Source organism: Nymphaea colorata, chromosome 1 (genome assembly GCF_008831285.2).
Source record: "Nymphaea colorata isolate Beijing-Zhang1983 chromosome 1, ASM883128v2, whole genome shotgun sequence".
Taxonomy (NCBI): domain Eukaryota; kingdom Viridiplantae; phylum Streptophyta; class Magnoliopsida; order Nymphaeales; family Nymphaeaceae; genus Nymphaea; species Nymphaea colorata.
Genome location: NC_045138.2, coordinates 14005066 through 14026668, shown reverse-complemented (window position 1 = coordinate 14026668; position 21603 = coordinate 14005066). Strand labels below are relative to the sequence as shown.

At 39.6% G+C, this 21603-nt stretch overlaps 4 protein-coding genes across 7 annotated transcripts; 1 reads left to right on the top strand and 3 right to left on the bottom strand.

Annotated features, from left to right (window-relative positions):
- Positions 1-3649: 3649 nt before the first annotated feature.
- On the bottom strand, positions 3650-8148 carry LOC116246487 (uncharacterized). 4 transcript variants are annotated; one of them, XR_004170687.2, is made up of 10 exons: positions 7710-8148; positions 7487-7589; positions 5981-6088; positions 5769-5878; positions 5512-5619; positions 5385-5430; positions 4728-4859; positions 3970-4217; positions 3788-3843; positions 3650-3678 (listed from the first exon to the last, which is right to left on the bottom strand). XR_004170687.2 is itself a non-coding variant. In XM_031618391.2 (8 exons), exons 1-8 carry the CDS (start codon positions 7928-7930, stop codon positions 4134-4136), a joined length of 912 nt encoding a protein of 303 aa, XP_031474251.1. In that variant the 5' UTR covers positions 7931-8148; the 3' UTR covers positions 3650-4133. The 4 variants fall into 4 exon arrangements, 1 of the variants encoding a protein (XP_031474251.1); XR_007572349.1 differs by having other exon boundaries at positions 3788-4217; XR_004170686.2 differs by having other exon boundaries at positions 3650-3843.
- Positions 8149-8626: 478 nt separating this feature from the next.
- Positions 8627-13064, bottom strand: LOC116244843 (acyl-coenzyme A oxidase 2, peroxisomal). Its single transcript, XM_031616683.2, has 7 exons — positions 12562-13064; positions 10895-11010; positions 9883-10763; positions 9624-9803; positions 9349-9515; positions 9147-9270; positions 8627-9027 (listed from the first exon to the last, which is right to left on the bottom strand). The coding sequence occupies exons 1-7, from the start codon at positions 12999-13001 to the stop codon at positions 8872-8874; spliced, it is 2064 nt and encodes a 687-aa protein (XP_031472543.1). The 5' UTR covers positions 13002-13064; the 3' UTR covers positions 8627-8871.
- A 2093-nt stretch (positions 13065-15157) lies between these two features.
- On the top strand, positions 15158-16363 carry LOC116261406 (abscisic stress-ripening protein 2-like). Its single transcript, XM_031640145.2, has 2 exons — positions 15158-15489; positions 15967-16363. The coding sequence occupies exons 1-2, from the start codon at positions 15244-15246 to the stop codon at positions 16147-16149; spliced, it is 429 nt and encodes a 142-aa protein (XP_031496005.1). The 5' UTR covers positions 15158-15243; the 3' UTR covers positions 16150-16363.
- Positions 16364-19835: 3472 nt separating this feature from the next.
- LOC116261415 (egg cell-secreted protein 1.4-like) lies at positions 19836-20963 on the bottom strand. The gene has a single exon (XM_031640154.2). It carries the CDS (start codon positions 20410-20412, stop codon positions 20035-20037), a length of 378 nt encoding a protein of 125 aa, XP_031496014.1. The 5' UTR covers positions 20413-20963; the 3' UTR covers positions 19836-20034.
- Between the last annotated feature and the right edge of the window lie 640 nt (positions 20964-21603).

The window sequence follows — 21603 nt, the reverse complement described above, 5'->3', positions numbered from 1 at the left end:
CATCAAGCCCCGCTTGTAAGTTGGAAAATATCGGCATCCAAAATAACGGGATATTTCGACGACTTTTTTGGTTGAGAAACGTTGAATACGATCTATTTTGTTATTATATAAGTAAAAGCTTTCTTAAACTTCTTGTTTGTTGTAGTTCAAGAAAACACATGCAGTCAGAGTGCATTGGGATATATAAGTTTTTAAATAATGGACGACTATAAACTTTTCATGATTTTTTTACACTAATATAAAACTATGTGGCTATTTAGTATGATGGGACACAATAGTGGACGTGAAATTTGAAGTTTTATGTAATTGTCATGCAATCAGAGCTAACAAGCTCCTTATTGAGCTGAAAGGTAGCTTTGCTTGTAATGTAGACAATACATAAGAGTTATTAGATTTAGGTATAATTAAATATCCATATAGTGACCCCTAAAAATAGCCTTGTCAAATTGGACTATATAAATGTGTGCAACTGCTTCTTCTAATGAGCCAAAATAAGAGAAATTGGTTCCACCAACCATTCATACACTGCGTGACAGTTGTGAAATTTTAATGCCTCTTATTCAAATAAGGGTTTGTAGTTGTATTTAGCATGATCACTTTTCCAGGAACCAGCTATTACATTTTGTCTTCTTTGGATGAACAACAACAACTTTTAAAGTATTGAAAATATAGAAAACTGTAAGATGTTGAATTTCAAGTTCTGCTCTCAAACAATTGGCTTGGATCACACACATATGATCAAAATCAACAAGGAAAAAAAAAAAAAAGTACAACACTAAGATGGGCCATTCCTTGCCTACAGTTGAAACCAAATTCATATCCCATATAATTTCAAAGTTTTTTTTTTTTTTTTTTTAAAGTTGTGTTCATTGGTAACGTGGTTGTAATCTACATGTTTCAGTTTATTGAGATTGAGTCAACCAATGAATTACGTTACTTAATAAAAATATGTATTTTTGGTTAAGAAAATCACATCTTATTTTGTGTTTCAATATCTGATGAACTCAAAGCTTTTGAATGCTATCAGTTCTTACCATTTGAGGCTCGAATCTATTAAAATCCACAAGATGGGAGACAAAAGGTGAAATTTATTCCAAGACAAGTTGCAGTGGAAGGCTCTAATGGCACCTGCACTGCACATGAAGTCCTTGTCATTCATCAACTGCAGCCAACGCTTTTGCTTGCTTAGCTTGGGCGGTTGTTGGAACCCATTTAATGAATCCAAATGCGCCTTAAAAGAAGTATGCGCAGGAGAAGTTTTATTTATCCCAGACTTTTTATCATGGTATGCAACTCAGTTTTCAAGGCCAAGCTTTTACACGTGGCAAGGAGGCGTTGGTGGAACTTGTTGTTTAGATTCACCTGCAAGGTGAAGCTCTGATATGAAAGCGAGGACAATGGATCGTGTCGTTTCTGTTGGCTGAAAATACGGACCCTACCGTAATGTTTCGGAAAGGAGAGGGAAGAGAGAAAAAGGCGGGGGAGGGAACTCAGATTCCCGGAAAATTTTCACTAGAAAAAAGAACCCTTTTCAAATCTCCCGCCCCTTAAGAGTTAAGATAAGAAACAAGGAAAAAGGAAAAGAAAAGGGTTACCATCGATCGGATCTGGCGCTAACGTTGGTTTGGAAAGGTCGGATCTAATCCACTTCCTCCCCTCAGTTATATCTATGTAAGGTTTTTATATCTATACTCGTCTTGAAAGTGGGTACTTGGACATCGAAACTAATCAAAACTACATAATTCTATTTATTTGATTGAGTTTGTTTGCAATTATGTTTTTTAGAATTATTATCCATTACCATACCCCTCATTTTGTAAAGTTATATCATATCTACATATAAATATTGGTATCCAAACTCCTACGCGTGCCCATTTAACTACTTGTTATCGGAACCAGGACGGCACTTGGTTGGAATTTGGAAGCGATAAAAGCAATGACAGCAATTGAGAACGTCTTCCAAAGTTGGTGCTTTCTCAAGACAGCTGGCCGAAAATGTTTCTTCAGACGCCAAACTGAACGGTCATGTTTGACGTGACGCGTGACGTTAAGGCCTCATTAATTCATCTTTTAAATGTGCCAATACATGCATGCAATATTTACTCGTATTCCAGTTTTTTTTTTCTGGCATAAGTGTTCAATATTTGCAAAGGAAAGGCCTCTGTTATAATTTAGAAGTTTTTTTTTTTTTTAAAAAAAACCCATAGAAAATATTGAAAGTTTTCAACGTAAAGCTGTCAACAGTTCAGCAGGTTTGCCTGCCTTCAATCGTCTTCATGATGAACAAAACTCAATGGCGCAACAGCCTTTCCCATTTGTTAGCCCATTCCGAAGTGTAAGTTTCTTCTTACATGAATTTGTATTGCAAAAAGACCGACCTACACTTGCAGAACAAAACTAAATAAATGGGGTCGGATTGTTGGTTGGATCTATTTGGGTGGAGATTTAACATATGCTGATACAGGGGCAATTAGTCAATATATGTGTTTAATGTATTAAGGAGAGAGACAGAGAGAAATGAATGCATAGCATCTAGCAAAGTTGGAGGAGAAAGAGAGAGATGATTGTAACAGCTAGCAATTAAGTGCCATCACTCTCTAAGGCTTTGAATAATGGAAACTGTGGTCAATATGCATTTAGAAGTGTTTATGGACGGTAATGCAAGATGACATCATGCTAGCCCATTCTTTGAAATGGGGATGTGAACAGTTTTAACACTGACGAAATCTAGCCTTAAATAAATTCGACAAGTTGATCAAGATTTGAACTTTTTTTTTTATTAAAAAAAAAGCGGTATTCAACTTTAGCTATCATAACATCCGAGAGTTGCTTGTAATTGAGTAGCATGTTCATCAAAACCTAATCCATTATGAAACTGCATACCCGATCCAAATATAATCAGTAACCAGCTCTACCTCTACTTGTTGGGTTCGACTAAACAGATTTGAAATCGAATTAGTAGTTGGGCACCTCTGATCCATGCCCCCACTATGAAACCTTATTTTAAGTTCACATGCCAAAAGAAGATGAAAAAAGGTTAGAAAAAGTTAAATTATGATTAAGGCCACACACAAGCAAGATTATCGTGTTCAAACTTTGCGTTAGCTGGGTTAGTGCGTTCAAACTCTCTTTTCGAGATAAACGATCTTGGAGATCCATTCAGGCCTGCGATCATTTAAGTAGGTGAGGGAGCTCAACCTGAGACACCAAGAAGCAGACGACTCCCTCAACACTCATAATCAGTAACCACTTCAATGCAAAAGGGAAGCAAAGCACTGGACGAACAATAATCTCTGTCTTAAATTTGAATACAGCGTATTCAAGTTTATCAGGTTTGGACTCACGGATCCTTCTTAACCACTACCAAGTTGAACGCATCGGCAGTTCAAACCCTCATAGAAGGCATCAGTTGCTGCAAGCCACCTAAGCTCAGCGTTCTCCCTGCTGCGGTGGGCACTAGGCTGGAAAAACTGAGGTCTGTGAGACGCGCAACCACGAACAACATGCACACACATATACACAAACAAACAGAGATGCTGTATGTTACATACACACAAACAACAAAGGTGCTGAACGTGGCCCAGTTCGTTAAACCACTTAACCAGGAAAAATCCAGAATGATGTAACGTGCATTATGTCCTGTTCCAGATTGTCAATGCAGTGTCCTGAGATGAATTCCTGAGAAAATTTAAACGCATGTTCATTTTGGACGCATATCTGACTAGTCAGACTATCTTCAGATTCAAATTAAATCAACATCAGCATTTTCTGTTGGAGCCATGTCTACCTTTAGGTGAAATATAATCTGTTGCATATTTTCATGTCAGAGGGACAGTGAACCTTCTGAGAACAAAAAGAGATTCCATTAATGAGCATCGCATCAATGAACATGGGGACACGTTCTTGTTTTCTGCTTGCCGTGGCCACGCGTGATGGATCCTTTGAATAGAAACAAAAACCACAGCTCACCAGTTAAGCGCTTCTGTGGACGGTTGCAGACTAGTAGGATCATATGAGTGCTTCACTGTCTACTGAATGTAGCCTCAGTTGATGGACACCAGCGGTTGAATGCATCGATCTGTCTTTGAATAGGAATGTTCCTTCGCTGGTGAAGAAACAGAGGCATGTTGCAGTTAAGCTTTCCAAACACGAACAGTGCCATCAATGGATGATGTTATCATACAAGCATCCTTTGGATGATAACTCACACTTGTCACCTAATTAAATAAGAAAAGACAAAGTAAATGTACTCGCATTGTTTCAAATACCAAAATGCAACGGGTAACGCGCCAATATCGATTCACAGTTCTAAAAATCTACATCACTTTTAAGGCTACTGCTGCTGTTGTTGGTAACAGCAAACAACTATTTTAGTAGATAAAATTTTATTACCCGCAAGGGCACATATATTGTTTCAAGGGAAAAAGAGGCCTTCCATGGCAGACAAGAGAGGAACAGGACAGAGTAATAAAAAATGCCACCTGGAGTGGCAAGTTTCACTTTCCTGTTTCTCAAACACTTGATTTTGTTTTATAACCAAGTTTTAACTACATTATCTGCAACTAACTGAAAGGGGAACAAACTGAGAATAATCCCTTGCAAAAGGCAAGAGGACGGCAAAGGCCGTGTCCCCTTCTCGCAAGCACCTCATCACTAAGCATCATCAGAGATAAAGACATGAAAAAGAAAAAATAGATTTAATATGAAATACACAAAAGCTCATTTACCACTGAGGCATGTGCTCGAAAGCTTGAAACAACAGATGCCTCAACCAAATCCCAAAGGAAGACCTTGCCATCTTCAGATCCTCCAGCTACATGTGCATCAGTGTTGGTAAGGCAACAATCCAACTTGTAAGACTGATTCAAATAAAACATAATCACGTTAAAATCACATCATGCACAGAAATATTCTGGATGCAAGACATAAGACATGAAGTAGGTGCATTGATATATGAGAAGGATGTGTTATCTGTAATCCTGCCACTACTAATCTATCATACTGTCATTATCTTAAGATGAAGACATGACATAGCAATATAGTAAACACCACTGTAACTGGCAACAAGGGTGACATAATCTGTACGATCCCATTCGATCCTTGTATCGATATTGTATACAATGTATTTCATGTGTACATAAGCATATGTGTGATTATGAGTTTCCAAGTCAAGCATCATCAGACCTAAGGTTACATTTACAGGTAATGCTTGTAATATCACACTTGGACATGTTTGAAGGTTGATGTGATTGTTGTAAAAGATTTTCTTGACTATAACAACTAAAATTGCATGATCAGATACCCTTCTTCATTGCAATCCCCACAGGAGTAGCTCATTAATTGGGTATTTGATGAAAAGCCAACATGATGTTCTCAACACCCACCTTACAAGTATGACCCTTGTATTCTTGCAAAAGTTCGCCTGTTGACCTGTCGTGCGAGCAGCATGAGAAACAAACAGGAACAACTAAAAGATTCAGCAACAAAAGTGTTTCTATTTCGTGATGCTACCTGTCTAGGAGGCGCAAAGACGAATCCAAGCAACTAGCTAGCACACAGTTACCATCATTTGATACTGCAATACAGTTCACAGGCTGTCCGAGTTCATCAACGATCTCCCTGGTTTACAATCAAATGAGAATTATTTGGAAGAGTTACTAGGGAAAACTAAAGGGAAGGACAAATCATTAGCAACTTGTGTTTATTTGCAAGTGCAACAAAAGGCAAGCAAGCAAGTTAATGATAATCACCAACAAGATGCTACATACCTACCAATGCGAATGTCAAACGTGCGCACAGTTCCGTCAACACTTCCAGCAATGATTTCAGTCTTAGTTAACCATAGGGACATCACACTGTCTGAAAATGTGTCAATAATCTGCCAAACAATTAATGAGGACAAAATAGAGCTGATAACCAGAGAAGAATGAGAAGTTTGGGCATCAATTTTCATGCTTCAACTGCTAAAGCAGCTTTCTACCTGAACTGGCTCAGTGCTTTGTGATCTGCAATCCCATGCCCTCACTGAACGATCATTACCAGCTGATATTAGTGCAGCACCATACTCATTGAACTTGACAGCATTTACCTGTGATTCATAAATGTCAAGATTTCTTTGTGAGACTGGAAACTATATGCGGACATGAAGTAGTTGACTTTCAGTATTCACAGAGCTTTACTATTTCAGGTTTAAACATGTAGAAATGTGTCATTCTCCGCAATCTATTAGAAAGAAAGCATCTGAGGAGATTTTCTCAATAACTTGCTTTTTGATCAAGCTTATTTGAGTAAAAAGAATTTTACTTTTCAGTTTCTATTTTTTCCTGAGCAAAATGTGATATTAAAGACATATAGTTTCAGTCATGACGTCCGAGACATCTAACGCATGATTCTATTTCAGACACGACAAAGGACTCTAGTGTCTAGACAGATATCATCATGCTACTGGAATCAAAACCCAATTTCTTTTTCTCTGAATAGAATTATTCCCTTAAATTTGCTTTTTTAATTCCAGAAACCATCCAGATGAGAATGCCCCTAATATTGAAACTATGTAAAATCTAAATTTAAAGAAGTCCAACATTATTAAATAGTATCCAGAAAAAGATTCAGATTCTGACTCAGAAGTTCGTTTCAAGTTTTGTCCTCTCAAAACCTTAATCATGTCTTTGCTATCTGAAGTTACCCAGGGCCCTTGCCCCTCCATTCGTTTAACTTTTGGGTGCATCAAAACACGTCAAGAAACTCATTCTTTTACTGGTTCTCAGAAGTGCAGGTATTTTTTCTTTTTCACATTTTTTGGCGGAAATAAATTACCAGTTGTGCTTCTCGCATTAGAAGCTTCCAAGTACTCCCCAATTGTTTAAATTGCATGACATCACATGCTCCCTAAAAGTTATTATCTACGGTTTGGAGGCTTAGATTACATCATACATGAGCTGATGATAGATTATTTATACATTAGCAAATTCAGTGACACGAACAAACTAAATTCTGAATGATCCTGGGGCAGTATTTCAAAACATTCGGTAACTCAAAGTACCATACTAACCCCTTTTTACTCTATCTCCAAGCGTTCCAACCAGAACTATTGGCTTACAACAATCGCGGCAAAAGAGATACATGAACAAGAATGTGCACCATCAAAATGACAAACATGAACTTCGTTCAAACACAACTTAACGCATTGACCCACGAAAAGTAAAAGCATGTAATTCCTAAATTTATTCATTGCGAAACTCATACGATAATCAATTCTAACGGCAAGCAGTGTGGAAACACAATCAATGCATGCCTATCCCCAATCAAATTATTATATCAAACGACCAGTAATCCCAGCCGCATCACAGATCAAGAAGACCTTGCAACTAATAAAATCACATATATAAGCTGATCCTCAACCCTAATTTCCTCATCGAACAACAAGAACAAGCAGAAGAAACTGAAAAGAACCATTACACTAAAGAAGAAACAAACAGCCGCATACATCACTATCGTGGCCTCGAAATTTCCGGATTACGCGACCTGTTGCTACATCCCAATAGAATACCTGCCGATCGCCACCACATGAACACAATTTCGCGTTATCCCTGAACGTAATAACACAACAGCAAGAATTACAACAATCATAAGAAGAAATAATAACGACGACAATGGAACGAAGAAGAAGGGCGTCATATTCGGATCAGGGTTTAGTGGGGAGACCATACAGAGTGACATGGACGTCGCGGACGTCGCGAGCGTGGGCCTTGTAGGTCTTGATGTGGAGGGAGCGGTGAGGGTTCCACAGCCGAATGGTCCGGTCCTTGCCGCAGCTCAGGCAGTAGTTGCCGTCGGAGTTGAAGCGCGCGGCCAGCACCGCCCCTTCATGACCCTTCAGCACCGCAACCTCCTTCCTGGGCAACTGCTCTCCACCTCCAGACGTCGCCATCCCCTCCTTGATTTTCTGCTTCTTTCCCTTCGCCCTCTCTTTCAGAATGAATGGGAGCGATCAGCAACAAAAAACAACGCAGAGAAACACCGGAGGAGGCTTCCCGCTACCGCCGTCGGTTCGAATGGGAGGAAAACGTGGCGTGGAAAGTTTGAGAATCAACAAATAAACTTCCGGCCATTTATTGAAAAATCGACTGCCTTTGGGAGAGGAGCTATCATGTAATTGGATTCAGGATGCCTCTGAAAATCTGATATGGATCGGATTTGATAAGAAAACTCTCCATCAAACTCAGTTTATTATTATTTTTCGTTTTATGAACAACCCGCTTTGGTTGTTTTTTCCTCTTCTTGGATCGATTGAGGTTTGAATTAAATATGGAATTGTCCCACCAACCATTTAAGTTGTATATACCGTAAAACTAAAGTTCCGGCATGCTGGTTGGTTTTAACTCCAAGATCTGATTTCAATCCGATCTCTGAACATATTTTTCTGTCCCCAAACCAATCCGTTTGCAACCATAGGATCGGAGTCCAATCGGTAACTGGGTATGGATTTAAGAATACACATTTGCTTCCCAATCCAAACTGTAAAGCATCAACATACCAAACATCGAACATCGGGTTTGCACCAGAATATTGGAATTTGTGAATATCGTTGCATGAAATGACTAATGCAATCCAAGAAGAAAGAAGAAACCACACAACATAGTAAGGCCATAATTATATTATACTTATTAGATGAAAGTTGTCACCTAGTTTGTACAGTCAATGTACAGCCAAGAGGCAAAGAAGGGAGGCATTTGAAGCTCTTGGATCAAACTTCCAAGCGTCTAAAAGCAATCGCCTGAATGTAAGCGTGCTTCCGGTTTATACTGGTGCACTCCACAAATTATTTACAGTAGAAATTTCTCCACAACTTGTACGTCTGCTTTGATCTGCTTAAAATCCTACAAACTGTGTATATTGGTTGTATGGCTCAGACTGCAAAGCAATTGGTGCGCGAACGACCTCATCAGGAATATCAAATGCTCCCACGAGTTCTTTGGCGACATTCTTCACTTGGAAACTCAGGTATTCTGTGAGCTTGTGGATTGCCTGCAAACAATCCCAGATGTGCAACATTAGAGGCAATAAACAGTACTTGTATAGGCATAGTGACAGAATGTTTGTGGGCATCAGTCATCCTACTACAAGTAGGCCATGTTCGTTCTTACCTTTGCCTTATTAGGAGCCACATAGTCTACATTACGAAAAGTACCAATGTCCTTCCATATGCGATCCAAGGCGTAAAGGTCACAGACAAGCTTCAGAACAGATCGGGTGCTGCTGTCCTTGCAGCTGCAACATAACTTAATTCAGCAAATTGTAATTGTAATTTATATTCAGAGAACAGCAGCCATCCATATTGAACCTTACCTTTCAACAGCTTCTATAAATTTTGCCAAAATGACCGATTCAATGTGGGACTCTGCAAGAGTCAACAAATGATTTAAACACCTGTTCCATGCACCAAAGCCTCCAAGGGTCTTAGAATGCTTGCGCAGGCGGATTGCGACCGTGTGAAGCAACCGAGATGTTCGGTACTGCAAGAAAATAATGAATAGTGAAATTTCATTGGACTACCAAACGGTGATAGTAACTAATGGACAGTTAAAATATGGCTATGGCTAAAACTGTGCCTTTTCACCTACCCTGAAAGCATCCAACTGGAAGCTAGGATCCCTCAGGTGCTCTTCTCCTTCACGGCGAATAGTTACAGGATTTGGTTGAGAGAGGTAAGCACCCATTGATTCCCTTAAATAGTTCCATGTTACAGTTAATGTTCCACCTTTGAATTTTTCTTGGTATTGCTTCAAAAGATATGCTGATACCTGTATACAAGGATTACTAGGTTATATCATGGATAAACAGTGAAGAGAACAAAAGAAAGAGGCTATATTCATGCATTACCTGCTGAAGAAGCACAGTGTTATCTCCTTCAAAGGTTTGAAATATATCATGGTCATTACGTAAATCACCAAACCTATTGACAGCAGCATATCCATGTCCACCACAAGCTTCCCGGCATGTGCTCAAGGACCTGGCAGTATATGATGTAATATATGCTTTGAGACCAGAAGAAAGAGTATGAACATCACCAATCACCTCTTCATCCTGAGTCTTCTTCATCTCAGCATACTCATCAACCAGACACTTTGATGCAAAGTGGAAGGCATATGCAGATGCAAGCATTGGCATGAGTTTATGTTGCTGGGATTGATAATCCAGTATACTGATTTCTGGCTGCTTTGGGGGTCCGAATTGCTGCCGAAGGAGAGAATATCGTATTGCTATGGTCAATGACAACTTAAGTACCGCGACAGAAGAATAAGCAATGGCCACTCTCCCACCAACTAGCTCCCCCAGAGTTGCAGCGAATCTTTTATTAATTGTAGGTAGGCTGCTTGTATATTTTCCATCACGTGAAACATCACCAAACCGATTAAGCAGATTATCACGTGGGATCCTCACATTTGTGAATTTTAGTGCCCCATTGTCAACCCCATTAAGGCCAATCTTATGTCCACAATCACGGATTTCGATGCCAGGAAGGACACAGTGTGTCTCCACATCTCTTATTGGAACAATGAATGCATGGACTCCCATATCGGCACCATCTTTTGATTCAGGCGATGGCAAGATCAGTTTGGCGAAGACAGTTGCAAACTTCCCATGAAGCGCAGCATTTCCAATCCACCACTTTATTGCTCCATCATTAGGTGTGTTAATGACAAATTCATCAGTTGCAGGATCAAAGATTGCTACAGTTTGAATGCCTTGAACATTTGAACCTTGTGGCAGAAAGATGAAGAAATGCAATTAGATCTTCAGCTATAAAAGAAACTTCCCACAAGACAGAAGTATAATCACAAACAAAAGAAAAGTCCTAATCTAGCTGATTCAAAGGATATAGAGTACCTACCATGATGGAGTTCTGTCATTGCGAAACAACCGGGATAATTTAAATTGTCTATCTCATTAAAGTACTTGTCTCTGTGCTTTTTGGTCCCCAGATTGATCACTGAGCCACCCCAAAGGCTGCCAAAAGCACAAAAAATAGTTCACTAACTGAATAAAAAATTAGATATACTGATCAATAGAAAATGCAAAATAATTGAAAACTTCTAAAAGCATGATCCATGCAACTAAGAAAACTCCGACATCAGACAAAGCTTAAGGGCTGCTAGAAAACTATAAGGATAGAATGTGAAGACAGATAAGGCATGTAATTAGCTTCAAATCACAACCCATTTCACCAAGACATAGACTCGAGGCATGCTAGATATCCACCGGCTTAGCAAAAGGAAAAAGAACTAAATGTCTTAAGTGACAGGCCCAGTAATAGTTGATCATCCACCTGCTTTTGGAGTAGCCAGCCTTTGTGGCTAATTAAAGAGATTATTCAATTTAGCAGGTCAAGGTTGGGGACTGCACTTCAACCTTTTTTTACCCTTCAGCTGCCCGTTGAGAGTGAACAGATGGGAACCTACTCTGCGGAGCTATTGCTGTTAGAGAGTCCGTACTTTAGTTTCTAAATCTAAAAGCCTGTTAAGCATTAGCATTTCTGCCAAACTGCTACGGCTTCTTAGGAAGCAAATAATAGTGGAGATCATTAGTTTAACGTTGTTTGTATGTCCTCATTCTCTATTTTAGCGCTTCTTTACTCTACACAGTTTTACCACAGTTCTGCGTAAACTTTGTGACAGCATAGCATTGTCACCTAGCCGGATCGTTTGAGCAGCCTCCACTACTACCTCTCTTAACTGCAAACTGATCACTTGTCTCCTTCCACTTGAACCATTAAAGTGCACCATCATTCTATTGAATGCCAATACGCCATATCGAAATTTTCATTACTTACAAATTTGCATTTTGAGCTGCAAATCAATGCCTCAGTTCAAAACTACAGCTACCGATCACGACAAAAAAGAAACATGAACACGTCTCAAACGGAGTTGCTTTCACACACAAGCTACCTCCGTACACGATGCCTCTGATGAACAAAACTTGTTCCGGGACCAAATCTTTCAATTACAGGAAACGGGGTTCTAAATGCACAAACCAAGCACGCCGCAAGAAAGAAGACAAAATAAAACGAACAGGAAGCAAAAAGGCTAAAAGACAGGCAACAACCAGTACATCGGAATAATTCCACACTAAAAAGCAAAAACCCTTAGTTCCTCAAACACGTCAAGCGGTCGTTACGTACAGCCGCTTATCCGATAATCCAGGATGTTCCTTGCTTGTCCTCCGTTTCTAGATAATTGGGTGCGTCCAAACAATGTATCTTCGAGCACTCTATTCGTCCGGATAGGAAATGAATAGATATATTGGGCAGAATATCCCAAATTATCCTTACTTTTCCAGACAACTTTCCGCCCTTAAACATAATCGAAGGAAAAATAGAAAATGGGGAAAAATTCTCCGGTCCCACCAAAACGTGCTTACAGTGCCAGAAGACCAGAGAGAATCCTAAACTGAAACTTCGCAATTCGAAAACCAAACATGCTCACAATCCTCATTTCCAGGAAAAGGAAAAAGCAGGGCAAGTGAATAAATAAAAGGGGAGGAGAAAGCCAGGGCGATGACCTGTACTGGACGCCAAATTTGACTCCGAGAGACATGTCGACAGCACCGGCGGCCTCCACCACGGCAAAGTACTGAGCAGGATCGTCGGAGATGAGTCGGAGAGGCTTGATCCCGACTCCGCGGACCAGGCCAATAAGCTGCTTCATGCAGAGCTCCCGGTGGTCGTCCCTCCCGATCTCAAGCGGCGTATGCAGCTCCGGCCGGGAGATGAAGTATCGAAACACGCGCTCCTGCACGTCCCGATGCCTCCCGCGGAGGTACGCGGAGAGAAGGGAGGGGTCCGGCAGCGCGGGCATCACTCTGGCGCAGGGTGACCGGTAGAGGAGGAGCTGACTATCCGTCGCCGGCGCCGGGGCGAGGTGTGACCTCAGCCGTTGAATCCGGCGGGTAGACACGTCAATGGAGTCCTCATCACCGTCGATTCGAGGGTTCGCTGCCATCTTCCGGTGGAGAAAAGACGGGGGAGGAAGAAGAAGGATCGAAACCGACGGCTTTACGGATTGGAGAGGCCTTCCATAAAAACGTGAAGAGGTTCCCGCGTCACGCAATTACACGTGGCAACAGATAAGATCACCACGTCGGAATATTGGGCTGCATTGACTTCTTATTGGGTCCCACTTATTGCGTGCAAATCGGGTCCGCCCTAATCAGATTCCGCGGCTCCCCGCTTGCGTCTCGCAATACTTGCCTTTAAATAAATAGGTTTTTATCGGGAAATTATCGGACATACAGCGGTAAGCAAGTATATTTACGAGAAACGGCGTTCACGTTTAATGATGATAACGTGAAACATTCTTCAAAAATTTTTAGTCGCTTAATGTATTTTTTAGATTTGGGTTTGTCCTCCACGAATAAGTTCGTAAGAACGTTTGACCCGCCCCTAAAAACAGTCTTGGCTTCGCCCCTATGCTTAGGAATTGGAGCCGAGAGTAGAACGTGGTCAGATCAAAAACGGAAAGAGTCATTGTTGAGGTGCGGATAAGGGTTCAAGTTATCATCTTTAAATTAAATAGGCATAAGATAAAATCGCTTTATCACCAAAAAAACTAAAAAAAAAAAAAGTGAACCTGATCTTAAGTAAAAAAAACACGTTCATGATCTTAAAAATCAGTTATTACACAACATGTTTAAAAAAATGTGTGATACTATGTTTTTATTAAAAGAACATGAATTTAATAAGAGGACATTGTGTTTCGAAAAAAAAAAAAAAAAACTACTACGTTCTTATTTCAAACTCGGACTTTGATTTTTGAATTAAAAGAAACTTACACATGTACACCACAATTCCTAAAACAAAAACTTGATGTTTCTAAAACATGTAGTTCTAAAACACAATGTTACTTTTTTTCTCTCTCTCTCTCTTTATATATATATATATATATATATATATAATATCCATTAATTTCATGTAATTTTTGTTGTTGATTGTAATTGGATGAATGGGTGCAATGAAATTTTACTAATAGAAAAGAAAGCAGACCGAACCGGTATCATCAATACGCCGACGGCGAGACGGAGTGCATCATAATGTGACGACGTAGACGAATCTACCTTTTCCTTTCCGTGGTGTCTCATTTTCCTATCCTTTACTTCTCCCATTTGCCATCACCCATACATATCAAACTGAAAGAAAAAAGATTTTTTTTTTTTTGGGGTTAAAATTTGTTATAGAAATTGACCCGATCTTAGCCCAAAAAGGATGATAAAACCGGTTCAATTCAACGGCTAATAGAAAGGTGCCGTCTATTGGCTTTTTAAACTAAAAACGTGTATGACTAAAATGTGACTTCAAATTAATATTCTTCTAGAAAAAAGGTGGCCTAAAAATAAATAAATAAAATGAATAAATTGATAAAAAAAATAAAAGGAGAATTGTGGGATCCACGTAAAGAAGATAATAAGATCTGGATTGGGCCCTCCCCTCGTGCTGCCGACACCGAACAAGTTCTCAACTGCTAGCCAACGATCCCAATTCTTATTTTTGCCCTCATGTTGTTGTGAATCTTACATACAATGTCTACCATCACATATAACACAAAACACAATATTTTGCTTTTTTTTCCTTTTTTTTTTTTTTTAACATTGAGAGTAGGATGTCAACAGATTATATTCAAATTAGATATATCTTTAATCATATTTATTTTTTTGGATATTAACATATTCAGATTCAAATTCAAATAAAAAAAAGTCATATCTGAATCTGAATCTAAAATCCAATTTATAAGTAATTTTTCCTTTTCAATCTGCGCCCTAACAGGCTGCCAGATATCTGTCCCTAACAGGTATTTAAGTCTTCATAAAATCCCAAATATTAGGAGGACGTGATTATTTCGTCAACAAGGTTAACTTTGTAAAGATCCGCATAGTGGCAAATTCAGTAAAATTTGTGCAATGTCGGGCCAGATTCATAACCCTAAATTTATCTCATCTGGGCCAGCATGTTTGGGATATCTTGATGATTAATAAATGGTCCAAAGCTATGATACCGACTAAGGATTGATCTCAACCGTCCATGTCATCCTTCATCTAAGGCTTAATTGAACCCTCCCACCACTTCTCCTCCCTCCTTCTTGGCCTATAAATGACTCCCTTCTTCTCCATCCTTCTCCATCATCTCCTCTACTCTTCCTTCCTGAACTAACCAGCAGTTTCCCTACATCCTTCTGTTTTTTTGCTATAAACATGGCTGAGGAGCACCACCACCGCCACCACCTCTTCCACCACAAGGAGGAGAACGAGCGGCCCTCCGAGGTCGTCTACTCTGAATCTGGCTATGTTCAGTCTGGGGAGGGGTTCGGCGCCTACTCGCAGACCGCTGAGGTCTTCGAGAGCGAGCCGCCCGTCGACTATGAGAAAGAGGAGAAGGAGCACAAGCACAAGGAGCACCTCGGCGAGATGGGAGCCATCGCCGCTGGTGCTTTTGCTCTGGTAATTATCAACCATGCATACTTGACCTATGCCTCCTTCATCTTTTTTAGTTTGGGTCCCATGCAAACCACATCCAGGTCGAGAGACTTTGTCGCTAACCCGATAACATAGTACCTTTATAAATTGAAAGACAAACTAATTAACCTTTTTCATATAATTATTGATACAACTAATTATTATAAGTATTGACATAAGTATAGCCATAATCATCACTGGTTATTTTGCATTATCATAATCTAGATCACAAATTGATGGATCACAAAAGGTACTAACCACACATCAGCAAAAAGCCTGAGCCTAGCGATGCTTCATGTGATGCGATTAATGGGCTATGACTTGAATCAAATCTTGTCCTTGCCTGGCCTAGACTTGGTCCACTGGGCTCGAGCCTAGTCTGCAAATTAGCCCACTTCCATGGGTATTTAGAATTCTCAAAGGCGTACCTAGATTTGAAGCTTCTAATTTGACTTTATGCAGCACGAGAAGCACAAGGCAAAGAAGGACCCAGAGCATGCTCACAGGCACAAGCTGGAAGAGGAGATCGCCGCGGCGGCCGCAGTTGGTGCCGGCGGGTATGCCTTCCATGAGCACCACGAGAAGAAGGAGGCGAAGCATGAGGCTGAGGAGGCGGAAGGAAAGAAGCACCACCATCTCTTTTAAGTTATTAGTCTTGGGTTTTCATGTGAACTAATAACAGTTGTTGGTGTGTTCTGGTTGTCATGTGTGTCCCGGTGCTGCTGCTGCTTTAGGGTTCTGCTTCTAATAAGCAAGTTCCGGTGTTCTCTCTTTTTGTTTTTTTTCCTTTGCCTCTCTTACTCTTATCTTTGTTGCCTTGGTGCAAGTGAATAATATAAATGATGCATTTCATAACTAATTTCTCACTTGAAAACGCGATCCATTTATGTATATATATATATATATATTGCATCCCAGTTCTACTTTGCTTTTTATGCGTTTTGGAGCTAAAAAAAGGATGTCAAAACTGCTTTTGTAAATCCAATCATGTACAAATGGAATCAAAATGTGCAAACTTTAATAAAAGATCATAAAAGAAATCAAAAGCAATAGTTTTTTTTTTTATTTATAAAATTCAATTTAGATATCATATTTATTTTAACGGCTTAACAACACTGATAAGGTGGCATTTAATGTATAAAATGGTGCAGATCGTCATAACAGGTCTGGTAAACGGTGGCATTTATGAATATGATTAGATTATTACTTTGCTGTTAATGAGATCATAGGTTCGAGCCTGGAGGTAGTTGCTATTAGTACCTTCCCCAGTACGCCCCTCCCCAGTAACGTGAAAATTTGGGGCCACAAATGAGTATGATCCGATGCACGAGAGGCACGTTGAAACGTAACTGAGTCTTTAAATATTAATCATGTTCTTGGCAATTGTACAGTGTGGACAAGTTCATGAAATTGTCCATTTTGTTCTAGTTCAAGAACTTTGAAGTTCTGCCTGCACAAGGCGATGTTTGGCATCGGTTAGATGTGGACGAATTCAGTAAAATCTTGATCGTATTAAAAGATCGTGAAGATGTGGCCAAGTTCATGAAATCCGAACTCTCCATTATGCAGTTCGTTTTAGTTCAAGAATTTTTCTAGCTCTGCCTGCACAAAGGGACCTTTTCGCATCAGTTAGTTTGCGAACAAGCAAAGTAAAATCTAGATCACAAGAAACATGTCCCATTCCACGAACCACGATCATTTTTTTGAACACATAAATCTATCGAAGTTCATGAAAATATTCTCGGAAGGGATCGTGATATTCTTCTTGAAGGCAACCAAGTTCATGAACTAGGACACGTTTCGATTGCTTGGAAGAACTCAGGATAAACCATCCAATTGATCCCCAAAGATGTTTTGGACATGGAACAAGACATTTTTTTTTTTTTTTACTGAAAGTAACATAAATCAAGAACCTGGTCATGTTTGGGTTCTTTATGCCATCCTTGGCTCAATATCATGAACTTTGTCCCGTTCTTCACATGAATGCCATCCATAAAGGAAGGGTCGTATAATGGATCATGTGGTGGCGCCCACATTAAAGGTTGACCACAAGAATCGATTTACTCAAATCTGAAAGTGAAACCAGAAGCTTTTCAATTAATTGTTCAATATGTAGATATATGAACTGATTCCCCTAATATTCCTTGAGATATTCTAATGCGTAATGCCAGTGCAATTATGATATAATGTTGACAAGCCCATGGGTCCAAGGCATTGATTCCAAAGTCTATCAACATCACTCTCACCTAAATATTTGTAAATATCAGTTAAGAATTAATGCTAGTTACAAACAATTTAGAAATACCCATATCCCTGTCTGTGTTTTGTGTAATTTGTACATTGAATTTACTCAAATTCTTTTGAATCCTGCCCTGATCTTACTTACATCTATGAAGATCTTTTTTGGTGATTCAGATGGTTATCTAAATTTATAGTACAGATCGCTAAAGAAACTAGATAGTGAATTCTGCTAAATGGTGGCAAAAGTGGTTATCACTCTCTCATCAATGAAGAGAGAGGTAAAAAGTCAAATATTAGGATGGTCGACATTGAATTGGTAAAAATTATGATCAAATTTTTGTGTGTGCGTAAGAGGTATAAGCCAAAAGATAGTTATATATATATATATTTATTGAGTGAACCAATGACTATGATTAAATAGAGTTACTCAACTATCTAAATAAAGTCATTCATCTAAATATGATTAAATAGAGTTACTCAACTATCTAAATAAAGTCATTCATCTAAAGCAGATAGATGATTGAAGAAAAAACCAACAGAAAAATGTGTAAACAAATATTAGATGATAAAAATGTTATCTTCATTTTTCTCTTCTCTTAACCGTTCATCATGTTGAATCGATTGGATCGAACAATGCAGATTAAATGGTCTTAGAGTTACAATTCAATTTTTTTTATATATATATATTTGAAATATGAAATATATTTGGCATCGTTTAGCTTGCCTTGAACCATTGTCGGCAACAAACGATCAACGAATAGCAACGTTGGCATATTTGTTGGTTAGCTTTATTATGAAAAAATAGGTAACGTGGGGAAAGGGTGGTCGCTTTTCTGGAATTCTATGAAGTCTATCAGCTTGCCTTTAAAAACTGTTTTATTGGATCGAACAGTGCACCGACTTTTTACAGGTGTCTCCTTAAAGACCTCATATTTTTATATCTTTCAAACACGAATTGGTAAGCTTATTATATTTATATGAATAAATGAAAATGTGATTGCACGTTAAACAAGATTTAATTTTTGGTCTCGTTGATTGAAAAGGTGGTTACCACTAATTCCTAATTTAAGCAACAAAGTGACTAAAGGAGTCCAACTCGAACTTGCTCGGTAAGTTTGGCTCGAGCTGGACTAGTTTAGTAAACGACTTGAGAGTTCGAGTTGAGAAATGAACTTAGTTAAAAGTTGAGTTCGAGCTAGGCAAGATCGAGTAATTTGAACATGTTATAATATGTTTTACAATATTTTCTGAAAAGAAATGTAAGTCATAAAATCTATACTTGCTTCATTGTGCAAGTATAATTGATGCTTTTAACTGTCCCGATTAATGAGGCAGATGAAGAGAAAGATGGTAGTGATTGGTAACCAATATCAATCTTTAGTACTTTCTGATTGAGAAAAAGTTTATTGCAGTAGGTTTCCATCGTTGTCCATATGAGAAAGGCAAAATACAAGCTTGTTAGGTGGGGTTGCTCAAACTCTGACGATTGAAGGACAAATGAAAGTCCGATGCTGGTTTCCAACTCGTATCGGAAACCTAAACAAGAGACCGTATCAGCCGATACACATCGTCTTTTCACGTTTGTTTTTCTTCCTGTAAAATTTTTTGACAAATTCTAGGGGCCCTTTTGAAAACTGAACTTTATTTATTTGTGAAGAATATCTTCTAAGCATATGCCTTGACAGGTTGCAAGATGCCCTATATTGCCTTTGGAAGGCCAAGTCTGACAACTTGAAACCCAAGTCTGAAACTTTTTTCTCTATTATTATTTCTTTAGGGCCCTAAAACGCTGTTGCCATCTTCTTCATTCATCGACTTTTCTTTGTATGTCAACATGTCAAATGCGGAAATTTATTAAAAGCTAATCTTTAAAGTGAATGAGTGGTAGGGGAAACGCGTATAAGCTACGGCCTACTGGTGTCGGCTCCCTCTAACTTTCCAAAAAATATTTTAGATATAATATCGAGACACCCCACAACCTAAAGCAACGTCTCTGTTCATGCTATTTATCGGAATGTATAGAGATGCGTCCACAAAATGCCACTCTTCTTATCGCTAGAGATCATTTAGAGGGAGAGAGAGATGGAAGATCGAAACAACCATAAAATCTCAACACAGTGACGAGACAAACAGCGACAAGTAAGATCTCGACGCACCAAGAAAGCGGACAAATGTACGTAGATACTTAAGACACGCAGACGCGACATAACCCACACAAGAGCACAGACTCAAGACACCGAACGTGAATCCCAAGAAGCATAGAGATTGCAACTTTAAGAAAACAACCACTTAGATGCCACCGTCACCAACGTGAGGCGGGGCCGCCCCTTCGTCGCCTGATTCCGGCGGTTCCGCGACCACGGCGTCGCAGAAGCCCCTGAGTATGTCGCCCTCCTGGGCGGTGAAGCCGAAGGCAGTGAGGAGGGAGGGCCAGCACTCGTGGGTGATGATCTGAATGGCGTTGCAGCAGCCCGGGCCGAGGTAGGCCTCCCCATTGAGGAAGAAGAGGATGATCTCCCCGCTGCAGGCCTTCAGCTCCGCCAGCGCGTCCCAGCATTGCATGAGGCCGCCGTCCTTTTGGACAACCGCCAGCCGGAATGGCGATTCTCGGCCGGACGCAGCTGACATGATGCTGGCAATCAGCAGGATGACGGTGAACTTAGCCATGGTCAATTGATCGGCGATGTCTTCTTATCTCCTCTATCTCTTACGAATCAGGTACTGGTTTAGGGGTGGTGGTGGTGGCGGTATTTGTAGGATGGTAGAGGCGGGCGAACCATGGACGTTATGCATGCGTTATTTGGGGGGAAGCCCATGAGGTAGATGGTACAAACGCAATTGCCATTGATGGCTTCCGTTCGTTATAATGCTCATCTCTCTCCGCGTGGCGGCGGCGGCGGTGGTGGTAGAAGTGGTGGAGGAAGTGGGGAAGGAGTGTTGTAGCGACGGATTAGTCGTGAGGGAGGCCATGCGGCAAAGGTTCATCGGATTTAATTTGGATGCGGACAGAATTTCGACATTTCTATAAAGTTGGAATCGGTTTAAAATATGGAACGATATCCAGTTCAAAGATAACCTTCCCATGTGAACTACGTTCTCCTTACTTATTTCAGGCATATATTGTTCAGTTTTTTTTATTAGTGCATGAAGAATTTCAGATTATAATTTGGGTGATAATAGTCAAGACAGTTTCGGATACCGATGCGGTACCCGATTTACTAGTCGCGTTCAGCATCCGGGTATAGATAAAGTAAACCGTAAGAATATGATCCATTTACACCCTCAGATGACGCCCAGAAAAAATTAGTTATTTAAAAAATAAATTATTTATTTTCAAAATAGCGGTACCAAGTATTATTTTCACGTTACATAAACAGCAACAAAGTATTGGTTTCTTATGCTATACATGAAAACGTTGGTTTATTCTTGAGATTTTCTTTGGTAACAAAGATAAACATAAATAAAATCTCCACCCAACCCAATTTAAGTTTTTCCTTGTTTTTCTTACATAGAAAAAATTTATGATTCAACCCGAGTGTAGTGTTTGCTATAAGCTAAAAATACCCCACCGTGGTACTTTTATGCTTTTAAGTTTTTCTTCTTTTTTTCCTTTTTTTTGCGTTAAATAGATTTATGCGTTAAGTTAAATAGATTTATGATACACTTTTCAACCGGAGTGCACGCTATAACTTGTAGGAGTAATGCACTATAAGAGTGAGTAATGCACTGGTGCAATGATAGGATATTAGAGCTACCAGATTCAAACCTCAAAACCCCTTTGATATGAACCACTATGCTATGCCCTCGACGCGACCATGAGTATCAAATCAATTTGAGTTAATTCTAGTGTCTTAGGTA

What these genes read in the sequence shown, in the direction of transcription:
- LOC116246487 (XM_031618391.2), bottom strand. Translation starts at nt 7,930, where the DNA reads ATGGCGACGTCTGGAGGTGGAGAGCAGTTGCCCAGGAAGGAGGTTGCG. An exon ending in CGCGACGTCCATGTCACTCT is followed by an intron (nt 7,590 to 7,709) that starts GTATGGTCTCCC and finishes TATTACGTTCAG; the next exon opens with GGATAACGCGAAATTGTGTT. An exon ending in TTCGAGGCCACGATAGTGAT is followed by an intron (nt 6,089 to 7,486) that starts GTATGCGGCTGT and finishes TATGAATCACAG; the next exon opens with GTAAATGCTGTCAAGTTCAA.
- LOC116244843 (XM_031616683.2), bottom strand. Translation starts at nt 13,001, where the DNA reads ATGGCAGCGAACCCTCGAATCGACGGTGATGAGGACTCCATTGACGTG. An exon ending in AATGACAGAACTCCATCATG is followed by an intron (nt 10,764 to 10,894) that starts GTAGGTACTCTA and finishes TTCTGCCACAAG; the next exon opens with GTTCAAATGTTCAAGGCATT. An exon ending in TCCAGTTGGATGCTTTCAGG is followed by an intron (nt 9,516 to 9,623) that starts GTAGGTGAAAAG and finishes ATTTTCTTGCAG; the next exon opens with TACCGAACATCTCGGTTGCT.
- LOC116261406 (XM_031640145.2), top strand. Translation starts at nt 15,244, where the DNA reads ATGGCTGAGGAGCACCACCACCGCCACCACCTCTTCCACCACAAGGAG. An exon ending in CCGCTGGTGCTTTTGCTCTG is followed by an intron (nt 15,490 to 15,966) that starts GTAATTATCAAC and finishes GACTTTATGCAG; the next exon opens with CACGAGAAGCACAAGGCAAA.
- LOC116261415 (XM_031640154.2), bottom strand. Translation starts at nt 20,412, where the DNA reads ATGGCTAAGTTCACCGTCATCCTGCTGATTGCCAGCATCATGTCAGCT.